Genomic DNA, 21,510 nt, shown 5'->3' with positions numbered 1-21,510 from the left:
CCCAGGAGACAGAGGTTGCAGTGAGCCGAGACTGTGCCAGCCACTGCACTCTAGTCTGGGTGATAGAGTGAAACTCCATCTCAAAAAAAAAAAAAGAATTTTCGAGTTGGGTCACTAGAGGGAGTTGAAAAAGCCAGAGGTGACAACTGAGAGGGACGCTGAAAGTTGAGATTATGCGAGAGCCACAGCTACTGGGAGCGGCCAAGCCTAGAGAGGACTGCACAGAGCAGGGGCCCAAGTGAACAAGGGCACCAGTGGTGAGGAGGGTACAAACTGCATGGACAGGGTCCATGGCACAAAGACCCAGGGTCATCTCTGCAGACATCAAAACCACTAGGAACTGGAACAGGAGAGTGGAGACAGACTGAAAGCCAGGCCAGACAAGGAGGGTGACCCTCAAAGGTGCCGAATGCTGCCCACAGGTCGACGGAGAGGAAGATTTCACAGCAGACGCTGGATGTGGTGACGGCACCATAGCAGCGTGGAGGGCTTGTCAGGCACAGTCTATGGTGTGAGCTTCAAAGCTGGGGTTTCAGGGAGGAAGGAAGGAGTCTAGAAGCATCAACAACTATGCAAACAGGACTCCTACCCCATTCCACACCCTACTGCACAAGGGCAGGGAGAAAGGAAGGAGCCCCCATCTGGGGGCTGCAGGAGCAGGCAGTGCTTAGGGCACAGCCAAGTCTTGAGAATAAAGAGGTGGATGAGGGGCCAGGGGTGGTGGCTCACGCCTGTAATCCCAGCCCTTTGGGAGGCCAAGGCGGGCAGATCACTTGAGGTCAGGAGTTCGAGACCAGCCTGGCCAACATGGTGAAACCCCATCTCTACTAATACAAAAATTAGCCAGGTGCGGTGGCACACACTTGTAGTCCCAGCTACTCAGGAGGCTGAGGAAGAAGCATCGCTTGAATGTGGGAGGCAGAGGTTGTAGTGAGCCGAGATGATACCACTGCACTCCAGCCTAGGTGACAGACTCTGTCCAAAAGAAAAAAAAAGGTGATGGGGCTACTCAGAAGAGGCTGATTTCCCGCACACTGAGGAGCGGGCACAGTGGCTACCAATGAACAGCATGATAGGCCAGCACACACTGAGGCGGGCGGAAAGAAAAGGCAAGGTCGTGAAGGAAAGAAGCCTAGGGCTTTGGGTGGAGTGACTGAATTCCTGACCTGTGGGAGCTGGGAGTCCAACATCTGGGAGGCACCCAGGCCTGCAGCCTGGCCGAGCTGGCCCTCATAGACCAGGGCTTGGTTCCCGCTCATGGGCTGGTAGGGTGAGCCAGACTGTGGCTTCACCATCTCCAAGGGCTGCATGCCTGGGAACGCAGAGTACGGAGGCTTCAAGGCTGTGCCCCCAGAGAGGATCATGGTGCTGGGCGGTGACAGGCTGGGGTGCATGTACACCTGAGATCTGCAAAAGCCAGACAGATGGTCAGGATCAGGTCGATGAGTCCAGCTGTGGATCTCGTCCCACCCCTCAGAGATCCCCCAGAGAGCTTGCTAAAACACAGATCCCCGGCCCCACTCCCAGAGCGCGACTCAGAGGGTCCAGGATGGGGCCTGAGAACAAGCTCTTAGATGGCGCTGATGCTGCTGGATTAAACAAGTGAACACATCCAGGCTGTACGAGGCACAGGACATCAGCCACAATGACTGGCAGCCACACTGACGGAGCAGCCCGCGGTGGGGAGGAGGCAGGGAGTCAAGGGGAGAGAAGGAGGAAGGAGCAAGGGAAGGAGGCAAGATGACATGGAAAAGCAAAACAAGGCCTGCCACATATCAGCTCACCCCAGGCCTCTCCTAGAGCACAGTTAACGGACTGAAGAGTGATCCAGAGCAAAGCCCCACCCTTCCCCACCCCGCTGCCCCAAAGCAGAGAAGCACCAAACAGCCACAGGACAAAGGCTGCACACAGGGCTGAGGCCCTGGCTGTGAGCTGCCAGCTCCACAAGCTGGTACCTGACCTCACCTGAAGGGCTGTAAGGAGCTGAAGATCTCCTGGGACTGGGACACAGGAAGCCCACCCCTCAGTCCAAGCTGAGCTTGTGCCTGCAGAGATGTGTGAAGGGAGATAGGGATCTGCTGGGCAGCGGCGGCCTGTGAACGGGAAAACGGGGTGGTGGAGGTAACCGCAAGGCCCATCCAGGTGATTCCTCCCCTCCCACCTCTCCTGCCCCTCTCCACATGGCTGCTGGAACACCGCCCAAAATTCAAATGCCAGCATGTCATTCCTGGGCTTCCCTTGCTATTGGGATAAAGCCTATAATGAAAAACTGGTAGCAGCCCCAAACCGCAGCATCTCCCTACCCTGGAATTCTATACGGCAACAAAAATGGATTCTAGCACATACATCAACAGCGGTGAGTCCCAGAAACATAACGCTGAATTTAACGACGTACAAAAACAAAGATACATGCAGTCTGACCCAGTTATGCAAAAACCAAAATCTTGAAAACCAAACAATACAGCAGTTAAGAACATGTTTTTAAAGAGGTCAGCAGAGACCACGTCCTCCATCAGCAAGCCTGCGCTCGGAGCAGATTCTGCCTGGAAGTCCACTGTCGTGGCTGGGCAGGCACATGGGTCGAGGGGCGGCTGAACCATCCCAAAGACCCAGCACCAGCGTCAGAGGGGAGACTTCCAAACATCACCCCTTGGCAGCACAGAAAGTATGCCAGTCCTGCATAAATAACCAACGCCTGCTCATTTCTAAGACTACCTCTTTCTAATGCATCCATGCCTGGGAGTTTAGGCCTTTCTTCTCTTCATCAGAAGGATACCTGATCACCAAAGAAAATTCCATTTTAGCTAATTCCCCGGCTAGGACACAGGAGGGAGAACTTTGAGAAAGGAAAACTAAGCAGAGTCTGGAGCAGCCAACTCCACTCCTCTTCCCTGTCTCTTGTTTATTCACTTAACACATGTCTCCTGGCGGGCCAGGTGCTGGTCACCACATGTGGCGGGGACGGAAAACCAGACAGACAATGAGCAGATAGAGCAAGCCAATTTCGCCTTGCGCTGGCTCCTCCCCACCACCCCCAGCCAGGCCACCTGGCTGGCTGCTGTCACCTGTTGGTAACTCTGCTGCTGAGGTATCGTTTGAGGAACGAGCCGGGGCTGACTTGCAAACACATGGCCATCCAGGTACAGGGGCGGGAGGTGGCTGCCTGGAAACAGAGCGGCAGAAGGGAGGTAGAAGAAGATCAAGCCTCACTACTTCTGAATGTCCCTGAGGGCGACAAGTCTACAGGTCTGCTCTACCCAGGAGAGTCAGTGCGGACGGACAAGGGCGTGTGTACAGAGGCTGCTTGGTTCCCTGTGTGCCTGAAGCACGCGCCTGCTCACAACACGCCTGGCACACACCTCAGGGAACCCAGGGAGGATGCAGCGTCAGACCTAGGAGGTAGGAGGAGGCAGGTGGGCTCTGGCCTACCCTTCCCACCTCCCACTCATCAACTGCCCCAGACACTCGAAGGGACATTCTACTTTAAACAGGGCTGCCTTGGTCTCTCAGTCACTGTCCTCTTCATCTCCCTGCTATTGAGTCCACAGTGGAGGGTCAGAAGGATCTATTGGGATTACATCACTGAGACTGGCAGCTGGGCCCTCAAAACCCCCACGCTTTCCCTTGGGGGCATCAACACATGACAAGGATGGTAGCAGTCAGGACAAAAACAGCTGCCAGTGACTAAGGGCTCTGTTGATACAAAGCCCTTTCCAGGTAAGACCTGGCTTCACGGGTGTGGCCACCTCATGGAGCAATGTCATGGCCCCCGTTTCATTTAAGAGAGGAGGACGCTGTGGCTCAGCGAGAGCTGATCACCAGCCGAGGCAGCACAGCTCCAGCACGTAACCCAGGTCTGACTCAAAGCCAAGCCTTTGCCCGCTCCTCTCACCAGTAGGCAGGAGTGCCTCGCTGTCGTCCCCCAGTTCTGTTTCCCAGCACGGGGAAGCAGAACGTGCACATTACCTGCAGCACAGGGGAGCTATGGCCACTCGGCCTAAAAACAAGTTGCTACTTCTACCTGCTACTTAAGACAAGGCCAGGAGGTGGTGTTCGGGGCTGTTAATCCGTTTCTCTTGATAATAAATGGAGAAGGACCCCAAGGCCTGGCTCAGGGGATGAGATACCTGGCATAGAAGCAGAAGGTGCTACAGAGGCCACAGGCATGGGTGGCATGGACACTCCACCGAAGGAGCTGTAGTTGACCCCGCTGGAGGCACCCACAGAGGATGGAGGCTGGATGCCTGAGCCAGCGCCGCCTGGAGAGCTCTGCTCCGGCAAACTGGGGGAGTTTTCCCAAGCCTTGCGCGCAGACTCCATCTTCAGAAGCAAGGGTGGGGGAGGGATGAAAATTACTATCATGATGGCAGTGGGCAGCACCGATCTAAGCTTTCGGGGGTTCGGGGACTCCTCCCTTCTGCCTCTTTGTAAGCTAAGGTACTGGGTGGGCCCTCGCCCAGCTCAGGGCTGGTGTTACCTTCAGAGTAAGGTCAGCGGTGGGGAAGGACATTGGGGAGAGACCAATGGCCCTCTGGATGTGATGGTCCCGCCGCAGGATGGGGATACTCTGTGTTAACCCTGCCTGGAGAGGAGGAAAAAGAAACCATGGAACACAAACAGGCACAGAGACGGCTCTGCCCAAACCCACCCATGGCTCGCCTGAACACACTCAAGGCTCGTCCAAATGCCATCTATGACTTGCCCAAACCCATCTGTGGCTTTGCCCAAAAGCACCTACAGTGCCCAGCACCATCTATGAATTGTCCAAATGCATCTTCAGTATTGGCCACATGTACCCAAGACCACCCAGATGAAACTGATGGCAGCCAAGACCACAACTGATCTCCTTGAGATAGCTGCCTCCATCAGTTTCCTCCACACAAGTCTGCAGAGAGCCACCCCCATATCCACACTCCATGGTGCCCTCCAGACAGGGAGAGCCATGTCCCAGCAGCATAAATATGGACTGGCTGCCTGCACGCAAGCACCTGGTTCAGAAGGCACCTGTCACCTGGCCTGCAGATGCCTTGGGCCAGACAGGGAAGGCTGTGCCCCTCAGCAAACAGTGAAAGAGGGCTCTGGAAACAGGTTGAAAATGCAACAGTGCCCCCCGCCTCCTGCAGATCCCCGGTGTCCATCCACACATGATAGGGACTGTAGACTGTCAGAGTAAAGAACCTTGTAGAGCCCAGCACTTCCACATTTTTTTTCATTCAACACCTGTGAATATTGTACAGCACTCACATTCCTTGGAATCCTCTGGGAAATGCTGCCCAAATGATACTCATTCATTCAACATATGCACTAGTACCAACCCCTGCAGGCGGTGAGGACAGAGCAGTGAACCAGACGTCACTGCGGCAGCCTCGGCCACAGCCCCGAGTGGCCACAACAGATGCAGCCGCCAGCTCCTGAGCCCACGGCGGAGCACCAGGAGGCCTTCTGGACCACAACAGACCGCAGGTGGCAGCGACCCTCGGATGGTGAGGTGGGGCCTCCTGAGGAGGGCTCTCCTACTCGATCTGTGTGCCCCTCACCCCTGGCCACGGAAAAGGCAGCCTGAGTATGGGCTCGCACCTGGCACAGAGGAGACAATGGAACCAAAGAGAGCCCAATAAACCAGACCTTAGGAACTCTACAATCCCCACTGGAAGGTCACAAAACCTGGGCAGGAACATTTAAGCACCTTTTAAGGACATGGAGCTGCTAGCAACTGAGTCACGTGCCAGCCCAGGTCACCTGAAATACGTGTGCTGTCTCCTTCGCCCAGGGCCTGCCAGCCCCAAGCAGCGAGTGCAGCCAGAAGTGGAAGTGTGGACTTACATTACTGGCCAAGGCATCCTGAAGTTTAACAACCGGACTCCCAGCAGGACCAGAGGCAGAACCAGGCGGCAAGCTGAAATCGGAGTCCTGGAGAGAAAAAAAAAAAAAAAAAAAAGCCACACAGCCCACTGAGATCCTCCTGGCTCTCCATTCCCCAGAGGCACACATTAATGTGATGCAGTTTCCGTGACTCAAAAACTCCACTGAGCAGCATTCACTGGAGCCACACATGAGCGAGATGGCCAGAGGCTTCCCATGGCACAGGAGACAGGACGCCAGCTCCACTCCTTTCCCCCTGTCCCTTGGGTGGCCTGACAGAAACAGGGAAGATCGCTGGCCTGTCTGGTGTCAGTGAAGCAATCTTTAAAGCAACTCAACAGAGCACTGGCCACGTGCAGGACTCCATACCAACACTCTAGCCGCTGGAAGAGTGCTTGGCTCCCGTCCTTCTATTCTTTCTAGGAGATAATCCTGTCTGAGCCCCCAACCTCTCCAAGTACCAAAAATAAAAAGTAAAAAAAGCAAGCAAGAAAACAAAGCCTCACTTTTGGATTGACTCCAAATTCAATGGGTGGCACAGGCAGCACGGAGTCCACGTGAATCTCTACCCCGTTAACAGGCGGGACCACAGTCCCTTGCAGCCGCTCGGCCCCCTCTGAGCCCTTCCTGTTTTTCAGAGAACGCTCGTTGCCGATGGGTCCTGGTCTGTGCTCCTTGCTCTGTCCAGAGCCTTGTTCTGAATCCTTGATAAAAAAGCAGAGAGGTGGAGACACAGACTGGAATGACCACTCTCTCCAGCTTCTACTGTCACAGGAATTGAGGAAGACGATGAGACGATGGCCCCTTCCGCCCAGGCCCTGGCCACTGTGACTGGAACGTCCAGGTTACCTTCTGCTCAGATGGCTTTGGGGCCTGCTCCTTGTGGCTGTCAACCTTGGGTTCCGCCAGGCCAGGCCCGCTCATCTCCTCTGGCTTCAGAGTCCCATACGGGGAGCTGCGCTGTGAGGAGGTCGCAGACGACTCCCGAGACTCGGCGCTCAAGTCAACGCCACTATCTCCCTGGCTGCTCTTAAAACCCTGCTGTGCAGAGCACAAAATGGGTTATAGCCTCGAACTCCCAACTCGATTATCCAGAGAGTAAAACTGTGTGTGGCACACAGACTTGTCTACACCAGCTGCATGCCCCTTGCCAAGTCTGGTCCTGATCTTGATCCTGCCCTGCTGAGGATGCCTGACAACTTACATGTGGCCAAACACACCAACCCCGATAGAGCTTGTGACCACAGAATCTTCTGCAGGCCCCAGACCGAGGCTGCCATACCCATCTTACTTGTGACCCACACCAGACTACATGGCTGCTGACGCCAGTTCAGAGGCGGTCCTGAATCCCTCTACCCACCTAGCGTTGGGTCCTCCCTTGTTACCCCTTTTCTCTTTCTCCTGCTCATGCACACCCCATGTACAGGCCAGAAATCAAGATGGAAAAACACTGATGAGCTTGGCCCCATGGAAACAACCTAATTCCAAGCTCAGCTGTGGTGGCAGGGGCTTGGTTGGGTTGGATGCACAGATCCATGGCAGGCCGGCTGTCTGGATGGTGAGCTCACACTCATCCCAGGAGCAGCATGCGGGCAGCGGCCACACTCACCTCCGCGGAGCCAGTCTCGGTGCTGCTGAAGGCAGTGACGGCTTTCCTCCAGGAGTCGTTGCCTGGGGCCTGCACAGGGAGAGCTGCCAGGGGAGGGAGACAGTCAGGGCATCAAAGAGCAACCCGTCTAGAGAAACACAAGTTTATGAGATCTTAAAGAACAAGCATAGGCACGGCTTGCAGAAATCCAACTCCCCTGCCTCCCCTGCACCCCTGACCCCAGCCCCCTACCTGTGACACCCAGTGAACAGCTGTGACGTGGAAGAGCTGGTCTGACAGTCTTACCCAACTTTCCACATCCTCACCCAACATGTTTCTCAGCATCTCACTCATTACGGGAGAGGGTGAGTAGGGCAGAGCCCTCACTCCTGCCCATCTGGATTCTCTGCTGCTATTTCTGCTACGCTCACACTTCCTTTCACTTACATTATTTCACAAAAGTTGAGTAGCTTTTTTTTTTTTTTTTTGAGGCCGGAGTCACAAGCTCTATTGCCAGGTTGGAGTGCAGTGGCCAGATCTCCCAGCTCACTACAAGCTCCGCCTCCCGGGTTTACGCCATTCTCCTGCCTCAGCCTCGAGTAGCTGGGACTACGAAGCCCGCCACCTAAGCCCGGCTGGTTTTGTACTTTTTAGTAGAGGCGAGGGGTTTCACGGGTTATGGGATGGTCTCATCTCCTGACCTTGTGATTAGCCCGTCACCGGCCTCAAAGTGCTGGGATTACAGGCTTGAGCCACCTTGACGCTTCTTTTTTAATTTAAAATATATATTTCTTTCTTTCTATTTTTGAGGCAGTCTGTCTATCGCCAGGCTGGAGTGCAGTGGCGCATCTCCGGCTCACTGCAAAGCTCTGCCCTCAGGTTCACCACGATTCTCTGCCTCAGCCTCCCGAGTAGCTGGGACTACGGTAAACCGCCACCCGCGTAGCTAATTTTTATTTTTATTTTGTATTTTTTAGTAGAGGCCGAGTTTCAGGTGTTAACCAGGATGGTCTCTATCTCCTGACCTCGTGATCTGCCTGCCTCGGCCTCCCAAAGTTCTGGGATTACAGGCGTGAGCCAACGCCCTTGGCTTTCTTTCTCTTTTTTTTAAACAACAGAGACAGGGTCTCACTCTGTTGCTAGTCTTGAACTCCTGATCTCAAGTGATCCTCACGCCTTGGCCTCCCAAAGTGCTGGGATTATAGGTGTGAGCCACCACTCCTGGCCAAAGTTGGTGGCTTCTACAGAGTCTCTGAAAGATCCAAGTGGGTATCACTAAAATTTTTTAAGCTCACAGACCACTTCTTGAGTGGCCCTGGATCCTGAGCCCAGAAAAATAGATATGCATGCAAAAGTTGACATGCTAGCAGGGGGTGGGGGCACATATCTGCAATCCCAGCTACTCAGGAGACTGAGACAGAAGGATTGCTTGAACTCAGAGGTTCAAGTCCAGCCTGAGCAACATAGTGAGACCCCATCTTAAAAACAAAACAAAACAAAACAAAACAAAAATCTTTTCACATGCTATTTTAATATCCAAGGGCTCTCTGAAGCCATCCTTGGACACAACCCCTGGTCTGAGGAAACAATGAGACCCTGCAGAATTCTGGAGGAAAAGATCTGACAAAAGGGGATGATGACTCACACCTGAGAGTCATATCTGACTCACATCTGGCAGCTCAACCAATCTGGCGCCTGGGCATTTTTGGACATCAACACTATGACACCTGTCACTCAGTCACTACCAAATGTAGCGTTATTGATGTTTTATCAAAGGATTGTGCTCCCTTTCCATCAAAGCTGGGCATGTCGAATATTATTTTGTAGTTTATAAGAACCAAAGTTGGCCGGGCGCGGTGGCTCAAGCCTGTAATCCCAGCACTTTGGAGGCGGCGGGTGAATCCAGGAGGTCAGGAGATCGAGACCATCCTGGCTAACATGGAGTGAAACCAGATCTCTACTAAAAATACAAAAACTAGCCCGGTGGTGGCCGGTAGCCTGTAGTCCCAGCTACTGGGAGCTGAGGCAGGAGAATGGTGAACCTGGGGTGAGACTTGCAGTGAGCCGAGATCATTCCCGCACTCCAGCCTGGGTGACTGAGTGAGACTCCGTCTCAAAAAAAAAAAAAAAAAAGAACCAAGAACCAAAGTTTTCCGTTTTCCACCCGAGAGCACACTTAGAGGACAAGCTATGTGGGAAACGAGTAGAAGAACCAAGGCCCAGAACTCAGTGTCTCGGGTGCTTGTCCTACGACCCTGGAGTCCCCTGAGTCAAGTCTCTTCCCTCTAAAGCCTCAGCTGCTTTGCAGAAAACTGAGCTGGCACTAGGTGACCTCTCCGAGATCCTCTCATGGGCCTGAGCTATGAAATGTCAAATGTCCTTACTTTATTCATCTATGCACCCTCTGGGAGGGCTAACACTGCGAATCACAAACAAAGCCTCAAGAATAACCTATTCTTTGAAAATAGCTTTTTATTTTACAAGGAAAAATACCCAGAAAAATTACATTCGACATAGAATTTAAAAAAAGTTTTCAGGGCAACAAATTTTCTAAAAACTAACGTACACCCTCTTCTGGTCTCAGTTTGCCTTTCCAGAAGAGCATTCAGGAAGGAGTTTCCAGAGCCTTCCTCATGTTAAGAAAGGGTGCACAGCACAGAAGAGAGCTCCTGAACTCTTGCTGCTGGTCTCTCAGTCACTTGCTTCTCTTCCGTAAGTTAGTGGGAGAAAATGACTACCAACAAAGAAGGCCAGGCCCACTAGTGCGCGATCTCAGCTCCAGGGGCCATCCTTTTCCACACTGCTGGACGTAATGAATGCTCTGCTCTTCTACCAAATTTTAGGCAAGGAAAATTGTGTATCTGTTTGGGGGCTGCAGCAGCAAATCGCTCAGATGGCATTTGGCACTAGCTCAGCAGCGGAACCCAGCAAACAGGCACTACTCCATCTATATTCATAGCTCAAAAGCAGGATCCTCCCCAAGAAGCAAACCCGGTCCGTGATGTGACCTTGGACACCACAGCTGGGGTCACATCCCCCAACTCTCACCCTGGCTGCTGCTCTCCCAGATCTCAGTGCCCAGGCTGCTGCCAGGCACGGCCACATCACCTTGCTCCAGACATAAGTTGTTCTGCTTTTTCGCAAATCGAGGAGGAATACGGGAGGAAAGGCCTCGACCCTTGACAGGCACCTGAGGGGAAGAAAGGGTGGTGTAGTCTAGCTTAAGGCACAAAGACTGATAAATTCTCCCCAAGATAAGTGTCCCAGGTACCAAAATCACACCACCTGAAAATGCTTCAGAGACGTGTGGGATGCTCGTCTCCCAAAACCTCAAGCAGAACTGCGATGCCAAGCAAAGCACCCCCCAGGAAAGACCTGAAAGGCCAATGGACCGTGACCTGTGTGTGGGTCCAGCCCTGACTCCATTTTAGTACAGGGTTCATGATCCACGTGACTTCAGGGAGACAAATCTCATTCCACTCAGGAATGAGGAGTGGGGAAGGAGGAGGAGCCGGGAGCTGACGGAGGTCTGCATCCTGGCTTGGACAAGTTTCCACTATTATCACCCTAGACAAGTCACCCTCTTCAAGACTCAGTTTCTTCCTCTGCATAACAGTGATGCCACCACCTCGTCCTACTTTAATAGAAGGGCCTTGGTAATAGCAGGCGTGGGGAGACAATGTGTGCTTGCTAAATACTGTCTTCCTCTCTGCCACCTTGAGCTTGACCGAGAACTCCCTTACTCTCTGGCTCTGGGTTTCCTGGGTATCTGCCAGCCTGCCCTCCCGCCCCATGCCCCACCCCCAACCCCTCACCTGCACGGCCTGCTCCTTCTTTCTTCTCTCTTCCTCCAGCAGGCGGCGCTGCTTCTTGGTCAGGACTTCGATGAAGCCTTCGCCCACCATAGAACCCACCTCACTCTCCTCCCCGGGACTGGACCCGCAATTTTCGATGATGGCACCTGAACCAAGATTTCACGAGAAGGAACAGTATTTCCATTCACCAGGAGGCAAGAACAACCCAATTCAACAGGCCCCTAAGATCTAGCGTCAAGCTCAACAGAAACCTGGACAGGACTTCTGCACCTTTCTCAGGCCACCTCTCATCTAAAACGTTGTTATCCCAAACCAAAGAGGTCCAAGGGCACGACTGAGAGAACACACAAAGGGCTTAAACCCCAGCTCTGCGACCTTGGACACACCACCAAACACCTCTAGGCCCCAGGCTTCCTCTCTTTAAGACGCAGAAGCCACAGGGTGTCACGGGGATTCAACAGGCTGTGAGCAACACCCGTGGGAATCCCACCTACTCTGCTCAACTCTACAGCCCCAGAATCCAGCCCAGTGCCTGGCGAGCTGTTCCCGAAAGCTACGGTACTCAGTGCAAAGGCAACCTCGGGAGGCCCGAGGACTGCCCGGCCCCTGGTTCCACCTGAGTTCTTTCCCCTGAAGATGTGAGGACGACTTACTTCCATAGTTCAGGTCAAACTGTTTCATGGCCTCTCCCTGTTCACCTGCCCTCGGAGCAGCCAACTTGGCCTCCTTCTCTGCCTTCTTACTGGAGGCTTCGGGAAGGTCAGCATTGGCATGGGCTGCCCGCTCCAGGGCATAGGGGGAGTGGCCACTCCCACTGTTGCAGCCACTAAGACCTCCAGGCAAGGCCTCGTCTGGGGATCTGTAAGGGAAAGAGGATCTTGTTAACCAGAGGCTGTGGAAGGAGGGAAAACAATGCACGTGCACACTGCCTGCACACAAGCCTGGCACCCTGATCTAGGTCCACTTCCTCTCGCTGACTCCTCGGGTGGGGAGGAGCGGCTGGCTGGCCACAGTGCATCCATGTCCGTGTGCAAACACATGTGGAAGGCTGCCCCTGCTGGCTCTGCCTGCTCCTGGGGAAAGTGGCTCTGTCACCTTCTGCTCCCCAGGGCTCTCCCACATGCCATGTTCAGAGAGTGCAGGGGGGCGAGAGTCAAGGGGAATGTGCTCGGAATGGAGCCACTAGTATTTCTGCTCCTCTCCAGGATTGCCCTGCCAGAGGGCCCTTGGGGCATAAAACTGAGGTGAAGCCAAGGGTCGGCCTCTAGCACCTGGAAAGCTAGATTAGACGCCACCTGAAAGAGTCAGTGTTCCCTGTGGCTCCTCCTCTGGGAATTTCTCTGCCTTCAATTCTAAGGAGGGTGGAGGTGTGAAGCCGTCTTCCTCAGTATGCTGAAGACAGGGAAGGCCTCAGCAGCCCCTGTACCTCCCTGTCTGAGCTACAAGCCAAGTGCAGTCAGTCAACCCAGACTGTGCAGGGGACCCTCTCCTGGTCCCTGAGCAGAGGTCATCACCCAAATGCCCCTGGCTGTGGAAGAGGTACTCGCCAGACCATGTGCAGCCTGCTCCCCTCTGCACTTGCTGGGCTCCTGCCATGCTGAGGTGGCAACCCCACCGTGGGGCCACATCTCACAGTGGAGAAGCAGAACCACCTGGGAAGAGCCACTTCCATGCAGCCACGAGGGCAGTGATGCCCCCTAGGATGCTGCCTGGCAGTAACTCCGGAGTAGAGGACTCTGGTGGACTGACCGGCACCTGGCACTGTGCATAGGCAATGCTCCTCGTTGCAGCGGCCCCTCGGCGGGGCTCCAGGGACACATGCAGGGACACATTCCTGGACTCCTAGGCCAGGTGCTGGACAGCGGCCTCAGAGCACCACTGCGGAGGGGGGTTGGGGGGGCTCTAGTCACAATAACACCACCATGAGAAAAGCAGACAGGCAATGCGGGGGCAGGTGATGAAGACGCGCACAGACGGGCTGGGGGCAGGCCCCCAGCCCTGACACACGGCGGCATGCATGCGTGAACTCAGTGCTGCTGAAAACAGAACACAACAACAAAAAGGGCCCAGATGGTGTCTGGTTTTACCTTTTGACTTTCAAAGGCGTCCCATTCTGTTGGCTCTCATAGCGAGGGGAGGTGTCACCACCACCTGGCCTAACGGGCTTCTCCCCAAACCCTCCCGGCTCCAGCTTTCGGCTCTGTCTGTCAACCAGTGGTCTCTGACTGGAGAAGCTCCTCTTGGCCAGCTCCTTCTTCTCACCCAAACTGGCCCCCGACAGGCCACCGTCTACCTGGGAGTCAGGCTCAGACCCGGGGCCTTCCCGCCGCTCCCGCCGCTCGCTGAAGTCGCTGCTTTCGGAGGCCGTCTCCCACTCCTCATTGGCGTGATCAGAGGAGTTCTGGTAGGAGAGCTCAGGGGACCTGCGGCCCACAGTGCCACTCCTGTCCCCAGAACACAGTTTGGGTCTGCCTGGCCACTGACCTGCCAGCAGGTGGGGCTCCTCCTCGGGTCCCCACAGGCCCAGGGACTCCCGCTCTTGCCGGAGGCGCCGGAAGCGAGGAGGCTTATCTTGGCGTGGGGGGCGCCTTCTCCTGAAGGGCCGGTTCTCTGCATTTTCAGAATCCGCCACGTGGTCATCTTGGAAGAAGGACCTCTTGTCCTCTGAGCGGCTGTCCTCGAAGCCCCTGCCACCAAACGTGTCAGGGTGTCTGTAGGAATCCGGGACATAGTCTCTGTCTGTAGATCGCCGGGATCCGCATGTGTCGGAAGGGCCATATTCCTGCCAAGGGCTGCCTGGACTTTTGCTCTGCCAGTGGGGTGACTCTTTGGAGACGAAGGTTCTCCGTCCATACCCGCAATTGCTCAGCCGGGGAGGGAGGGCTCGCCCAAAGGCCCGAGGGCCTCGGCTCTTGGCATCTAGACCGCTATGGTCCTCGGAGCACACCTTGTTGGACCGCCAAGAATCTCTGCAGTCGCCTTTCTTCAAGGTGCTCTCCTCCCTCTCCAGGAGCGAGCTTTCATTCCCGTTCTCGGAGCCCCTCTGCCGGCGGCGCTTGGGAAGTTCTTCATACTCTGAGCCCTCACTATGGGTCTCACTGGCAACTCTCCGTCGGGGCTTGGCTCTGGGGCAGTCCTCTGGCCGAGCAAACTCTCGCAGGCCCCGGCCACGGCCGCTGCGCTGGCTGCTGCAGTAGATGCTGCGGGCACCCAGGACCCCCCCGCCGCAGAGGCTGCTCCCGTTTCCGCCGGCAGGCCGACCACGAAAAGTGAACTCTCGGAAACCACGGCCCCGGCCCCGGGCCTGCCCTCTGACCCCAAAGGCTTGTTCCTCATCAATAAAGATCCAGTTATTTCTCTTTGTGGGGGGAACATCGCTGGACTCTCGTGGGGGTCTGGTTTCCCAGGCCTTGTCAGGTTTCTCCTCCTCTTCAAATTTGGTGGCCTCGTGGCCAAAAGTGGCATGGCCAGGGCCTTTGTCCTCCAAAGTGGCGGTGGAGGAGTTGGCCAGAGAGGCGTCATTCTCTTCGTCCTCGTCCTTTTCGGCCGTGGGGCTCTGCTCCTTCTCCTTGGCCAGCCGGGTGCTCTCCTCCCCTAGCTCCTGCTTAATCTTCTCGAGCTCCTTCTCCTTGTCTTCCACCTTGAGGGCTTTCAGGACTGGTTTCTTGATGGGTCCCGACCTCCGGGTCCTGCCCGTCTGCTCCGGGTGCTGGCTGCTGGAGCTCCGGGGCTCTGGAGTCCATTCAGGCTCCGAGGACGGCTGTTTGTTGGGGCTCCCATTCTTGTCCCAGGAGATGTTAAAGGCCGTCCCCTCCCGGGGTGTCTCCCGCTCAACACCATGGGCTGTGTCAGCGGTCTCTGGCTGGTGGCTAACATCCCAGCTGCCACACTCTGGCTTTTTCTCATCTGGGACAAAGTCAGGCTCCAATGGGGAACACCTGAGGTTCTGGGTGTGAACCCCAGGAGCACCCGCTTCCTGAACATTTTCTTGGGGTGGAAACAAAAGCTCCTGGCCTATTCTTTGAGAAGAGATACAGTTGTCAAAGTCTGCTTGGGCCTTCTTGTCAAAAGCACTCAAGTACTCCTCCCCTCTCTCCTCAAAGAGATCGCGCTGGGCACTTACGCCCCCTGCCCTTCCGAGTGAGGCAGAGAAAGAGCTTTCATTCCTGAAAAGGAACCAGAAAAATCAGTCAATGTGATTGGTGCCTGGTTCCTGGTTTCCATGCTGAACACAGAGCTTAGTTTTAAAAAGAAAAAAAAAAAAAAAAAAAAAAAAAAACTTTTTAAAAAAGAAAGTTAGAAAAAAAAAACAAAACACATAAGCACCAACATTTGCTCTATCTTTAAACACGTCTCAGAAATGCCAGGCCATGAATTGGTCGGTGGCCCCTGGAGTCCATGAGAGTGAAGACTGTCGTGGCCGCTGGGTGGGCGCGGCGGGCCCCCTCGAGACAGAGGAGCCGGGCAATCCTCCGGGTCAAAGAGCAAGCTGGAGCCTGGGAGGCCGTGAAGAGTCTGGGGCCATGGGGGTGGCAGGGCTAACTCTGTTTACTTCCACAGAAGAGCCAAGACCCATGCTCTGGACCCCACCTGCCTTGTAAAGCCCCCACCCACCTACCCTGTGCCCAGGGTTTGATGACCCCAGGACTTCTCCTTCACCTTAAGTCTCGCCATCTGAAAAGAGCCTCTTGCACAAAGCATTCAAGCAATCCTCCTCACACTCTCCTTCCCCAAAGGAACCAGGAGTCCCTTCAAAAGAGCACGTCTCCCGTGGGCAGTGTCTCCTGGGATGGTAGCTCATCCCAGGGCCCTGTGGATGAGGATGGTAGCTCATCCCAGGACCTCTCGATTCGGACCTGGAATCTTCCTTCAGTGGCAAGGCAGCAGGACCAGGCTTCATCTCACCTGACACGCATGTCCACAGCCAAGGTGTCGCTCGACTTCGGGTGCGTGAGCGGGTAGCCCTTGCTCTGCAGTGCCATGTAGCCCTCTGGGCTCCACACAGGGGGTGAATCGATGGGGGTCACTTTTCTTTCTTGGAGTGGGGGCACACAGTTCTGATCCTCAGAGCGACAGCCTGTCCCACTGAGGGACTCTTGGGGCATCATGGGCTTCATCAGTCCTGAAGAAGGCAAAGACTGATCTACATCATCTCATTTAGAAAGCCCTGCTCCAATCTCAGGCTCAACCAAAGGCCCAAAGAAGTTAACAGTTACCCTGACTGTCCCGTGGATACAGCACCCCACCCACCTACACATCACAGGGCTCTTAATCTTTCCTGACCTGAGGACCTCTGAAGGTACACACGCATGCACCTTGCCTGGTTCAAAGACCTGTGAAGTCCAAGGAAGCGGGCAAGAAAAGCACATTTGTCAGATACAGGCTTGGTCCTTAACACTCACAGGACAGGGGATGAAGTCTTTCTAAACAAGGCAGGGAAATACAACTGAGACACTGTTTAAAACAAAGACCCAAAAGGGCCACATCCTCAAAAGGCACATTAGATAGACATATGCACTTTACTACCGGGAACAGACTGGTGGTCTGTCTGGCCTGGACCAGGGCAGGGAAACCACTGTCCCCCTCCCAGGAATTCAGACTCACATGCCTACTTTCATGGGGGTTTAAGGGACAAAGACTTTCTACCTCCCCAAATACTTTGCTAAGTTGAAGGTGCATGTTAGAATGTTCATGTAACCACTAACATATAGAAATGAAATGTAGAAGCAAAAGAAAAACAAGAATAGGACCAAGAAAAGGCAGGAATAAGAAGAAAAGGCATAGAAAGAGAAGAATAAGAATGGAATGCATGAAATATCATAGTTGGAAAATCTAAATGTAATAATCCCAATAAGGCTGGGCGTGGTGGCTCATGCCTGTAACCCTTTGGGAGGCCAAGGCAGGCAGATCACTTGAGGTCAGTCGAGTTCGAGACCAGCCTGGCCAACACAGTGAAACTCCGTCTCTACTAAAAATACAAAAAAAATCAGCCAGGCATGGTGGCAGGTGCCTGTAATTCCAGCTACTCAGGAGGCTGATACAGGAGAATCGCTTGAACCCAGGAGGCAGAGGTTGCAGTGAGTTGAAATTGCACCGTTGCACTCCAACCTGTGCGACAGAGCAAGATTCTGTCTCTAACAATAATAAAAGTAATCCCAATAAATCTAAAAGGACCAACTTTTGCAATTAAAAGTCATAGACTTTCAGAGTGGTAAAGCCATACACATCTTGTAGATACAAAGATACACTCCCAAAAAATAAGGACTCAAAGAAGCTAACTGTAAAAATTGGAACAAAAGACTTCAAATACTTATCAACAAAAAACTAGAATTATTATATTGCTATCAAAGTAGCCAATAAAGATAGAAAGCACTATTAATGATAACAAGGGTACTACATAAGGATAGAAGGAACAAGATACAGAAATTCTAGACCTGTATGCCTCTAGATAGACACAGCAAAAATTGACAGGCTCCCAAAGAAGATTTGACAAATCCATAATCATAGTGGGACATTTTAAAACACCTTTTAGTAACTGGTCAAAGGGATAAAAACTTGCAATGAAGAAGACATTTGCACAACACAATTAGCATGCTCAACTTAATGGACTATCTCCAACCAGAGAATACAGTCTTTTCAGGCAAATGTAGAATGTTAAAAAAGAATCACCACAGAAGAGGTTACAGGGAAAACCCAACAAATGTCAAGCAACCTAAGTCAGGAGTTGGTCAGCAAACTACAGCCATTAAACAAAACTCAGCCTGCTGCAGGTTTTTATAAGTAACATTTTATGGAAAAAACAACCATGTTCACTCACTTACTATCATTTATGGCCGTTTTCATCCTACAACACCAAAACTGACTAGTTGATCAGGGCCTAAAAGACTTACTATCTGGTCATTTGTAGAAGTTTGCTGACCCCTGGTCTGTAACACACAGACCATATTATCTGACCACAGAGCAACTACATTAGAAATTAGTACCACAAAGAGAATCTTAAAAGCCAGAAATTAGTAAACTAAGTGTATGATATTTTAAAGGAAGTAACAAAAGAAAAACCAGACATTATTAAAATAAAACCCAAATAAGATACACTAATGAAGAAGCCCAAATACTGATTTTAAAAAGGCACTAGACAAACCTTGGGAAAGACTAATCAAGGAAAAAAGAGACAGCACAAAGAACATTAAGAATGAGAAGGACAAAACGACACAGAAGAAATCTAAAATTAATTAAAGCAATTTATGATACACGATCTTCATGACTTTCCCGACAAATCTTTATGACAGAACTATTATTGTACCTATACTTTGCCAGCGAGTCCTTTGAAATTCAGACCAGTCATGTACATGACAAAGAGCCAGACCAAAATCCAGGTGTATCTGTTTAACTCGAGATGACACCCTTGACCACCGCACTATCCTGGGTGATACAGGTATGGACCATTAGACCACAGTGCTTACCTGAGGGATGCAGGGCGGAGGGGTAGAAGTCCACTGGGGTCCGAGTGGGCGTGATGCGTGGGTCCATGTAGGAAGGCATCATCATCCACCTGGGATCAAAGCCCAGCATCTGGGGGTGGTGTGGGTAAAAGGTGCGCTGGGGATGGGATGGCGGGGGGTACACCGGCTGCCAGTGCTGCATCTTGTACAGTTGCTCCTGCCCGCAAAGAGAGAGACTTGGTCAGGCTGGTGCGGCAGGGGGCTGAGATGCCACCCAACACACACCTTCCAGCTTTCCAGCAGGCAGCATAAAAAGCCCACCTGGAACAGAAGACCAAGGAGGGGAGGGATGGGCAGCTGCTCAAGGGGGAGCCCCCAATGTGTTACAGCTTGCAAGCTCAGGTCCCTGTCCAAGGCTGGTGGACAGCCAAGCCATTATCACAATGGAGGCCCATCTGCGCCTGTGGTACACGAGACAGGCTAGGTTTTCACTTAGATCAGACACTCCTGGAATCCACCAGCAGCCTCCCACAGAATGTCTGGACGCTGGCCACTTCTCTCCTTGTCTGCAGCTACCACCTGAGGTTAAATAATATACCAGCATCCCTTCCCTGCTCCCTCCTGGCCTCTTCAATCCATTTTCCATCCTCCACTAGGGTGATCTTTTCACACAGACACCCCACGCCCAATAGGTCGACCCCTAGCTCAAAAGAGCCTTCAGTGGTTCTCCACCACTCTCCACCCGACAGCCTAAATCCTACGAGGCTACTCGTGACCTATGGGGTTAGGGTGAGGGTTGGGTGCCATGTGACTGCCCAGTCTGCCTCTCTAGCTTTGCCTTGCACGACTGGCCCTCTGCTTTCTGCTCCATATATCCCTGCCACCACTTCAGGCCATGGGAACACACTGGGGCCCCTAGGTAAGCGCCTCTTCCCTCCATCCCTAAATCCAGGTTTCCAGCTTCAACACATCCTCTAGGAAGCCTGTCATTACACCCAGACGAGACCAGATCCCCAGTTCTCTGCTCCCACGGAACGGCCAGTGCTCCTTTGTTGCACTCACAGCAGTTGATAGTTTGGACTGCTGGTAACCCTCACCGAACCCTAAGAGACTCCCTGTGCACCCTTGCCCACAGCACCACACTCAGGATACAGAACATTTGCACAAATGGGTAAACAGAAAGTATCAGTCAACTATTCAAAATCAAGGCTCTTGCCTTACTCAAGAGGGTTCATTTCAGACCCTGCTCTATCCCATCAGTGACCCCGGGTGCTAATTCCTAAAGGAACCCTGAATTGGCCTTGAGGCAGGACTCACTGCTGCCTCACACTCCGAGGACACCCAAGCAGCCTCCAGCACACATCCTTCCATTCCGAAAACAAAAAGGCGGCCAATCCGCCTGGCAGTCTACAGCACCTCCTGAGCTGATTCCCTGGACGGTTCTGTTGGTGCTCCCAGTGCCTATTAAGAGCACTCAATAAATATAGGTCATCAATCAAGAGACTTGAGTCATTCACTCTCCCAGTCCACAGAGAAGGCTGTGGGCCTCCATCTCCCAGCTCCTCTTCCTGTCTACACCCTAGGTTTCCAGCGATTATGACTAGACAGGCTGCCCTGGTGCTTTCAGACTTCCTTTTTTTGAGATGGAGTCTCGCTCTGTCACCCAGTCTGGAGTGCAGTGGTGCGATCTCAGCTCACTGCAACCTCCAACCTCCCAGGTTCAAGCGATTCTCCTGCCTCAGCCTCCTGAGTAGCGGAATACAGGTGCACAGCACCACGTCTGGCTACTTTTTGTATTTTCAGTAGAGATGATGTTTCACCATGTTGGTCAGGCTGGTCTCGAACTCCTGACCTCAGGTGATCCGTCTGCCTCGGCCTCCCAAAGTGCTGGGATTATAGACGTGGGCCACCACGCCTGACAATTCCTTCTATTCTTAAGGAAGGACTTACCCATCACTTCCCTCCGCACCCCAAGGAGTTACCTAGCGCAACTGTCACTGCTAGGTTTGGCACAAGTAATTCCAGAGCTCTCCCCCATCAGTAATTCTATAACCCACGAACATGAGTAACTGTGCAGTGCTCGCCTACACTCCCATGCTCTAAAATCACATTAAAGGCAGTCCCTGGAATGCTCCCAGGGGCCCAGAGGAGAGAAGAGGCTGAGCAGAGAAGTTTAAAGGTAATTAAGTGAGATACTGGGAAAAGCCTTAAGTCCTTGGCTTGTTTCTCCACAGCACACAGGTTTTGAAATATTTTCAGCTAATATTAGTAATAATTTACTGCACACCTTGCTGTTTGGTGTGCACTAAGTAATGTCTATGTATCACCTCAGTTTCCCAACAAAATGCACTATTCCTCAGTATTGACTACTGTGTTCCTTTACTTATTACTACTCTAGTAGGCTTCAAGACCAGCAGGACTAGGAGAGATTGGTGGAATTACAATCATTATCCACATGCTCTTTACGACAAAAAGTAGGTCCCTTTTAAAATTTATAAAAAAATAAAGTTTATAAAAAGTCAATAACGGTGACACCGATAAACCAGTTTATACGTGTTATGGCATGAAACGCTCTGCCACGCTGAAAGGCAGGTATTCATTCTTCCTGGTTTACACATGAAGAAATATAGGTGAGAGGGGTATACCTGACCCGTCCAAGGCCATGCACAACTAGTTCAGCAGCAACATCGGGAAGGGAGCTGTCCAACTTGAAACCTGCAAACCTACGTCCGTAACCCAAAGGTGACGTGCCTCTCTCTGGCAGCTCTTGAAACAGCTCACGGGCCTCCCTTACACCTTGGGA

The 21,510-nt window shown here is 52.9% G+C and overlaps 1 protein-coding gene and 1 non-coding gene across 15 annotated transcripts in view; both read right to left on the bottom strand.

Moving 5' to 3' along the window:
- The window catches only part of PRRC2B (proline rich coiled-coil 2B), a 127,237-nt gene that overhangs the window by 10,882 nt on the left and 94,845 nt on the right, over nucleotides 1-21,510 (bottom strand). For 12 of the 14 annotated variants that reach the window (XM_031654652.1, XM_031654651.1, XM_031654658.1 and 9 more), the window contains 15 exons: nucleotides 18,729-18,924; nucleotides 16,171-16,387; nucleotides 13,353-15,431; nucleotides 11,919-12,124; nucleotides 11,266-11,411; nucleotides 10,499-10,640; nucleotides 7,472-7,554; nucleotides 6,712-6,903; nucleotides 6,369-6,566; nucleotides 5,824-5,910; nucleotides 4,478-4,582; nucleotides 4,128-4,320; nucleotides 3,066-3,163; nucleotides 1,966-2,093; nucleotides 1,167-1,407 (listed from right to left, as the gene is read on the bottom strand). In XM_031654652.1, the coding sequence (XP_031510512.1) occupies nucleotides 1,167-1,407; nucleotides 1,966-2,093; nucleotides 3,066-3,163; nucleotides 4,128-4,320; nucleotides 4,478-4,582; nucleotides 5,824-5,910; nucleotides 6,369-6,566; nucleotides 6,712-6,903; nucleotides 7,472-7,554; nucleotides 10,499-10,640; nucleotides 11,266-11,411; nucleotides 11,919-12,124; nucleotides 13,353-15,431; nucleotides 16,171-16,387; nucleotides 18,729-18,924 (4,311 nt within the window). Of the gene's footprint in view, nucleotides 1-1,166; nucleotides 1,408-1,965; nucleotides 2,094-2,715; nucleotides 2,777-3,065; nucleotides 3,164-4,127; nucleotides 4,321-4,477; nucleotides 4,583-5,823; nucleotides 5,911-6,368; nucleotides 6,567-6,711; nucleotides 6,904-7,471; nucleotides 7,555-10,498; nucleotides 10,641-11,265; nucleotides 11,412-11,918; nucleotides 12,125-13,352; nucleotides 15,432-16,170; nucleotides 16,388-18,728; nucleotides 18,925-21,510 lie in introns of all 14 variants that reach the window. The other 2 variants (XR_004178028.1, XM_031654654.1) reach the window with 2 other exon arrangements.
- LOC116270150 lies at nucleotides 3,503-3,588 on the bottom strand. The gene has a single exon (XR_004178080.1). It is a non-coding gene; the product is annotated as a small nucleolar RNA SNORD62 (small nucleolar RNA).

Source organism: Papio anubis, chromosome 13 (genome assembly GCF_008728515.1).
Source record: "Papio anubis isolate 15944 chromosome 13, Panubis1.0, whole genome shotgun sequence".
Taxonomy (NCBI): Eukaryota; Metazoa; Chordata; class Mammalia; order Primates; family Cercopithecidae; genus Papio; species Papio anubis.
Note: the sequence above shows the minus strand (reverse complement) of the source record. Positions and strands in the feature narration are given on the sequence as shown.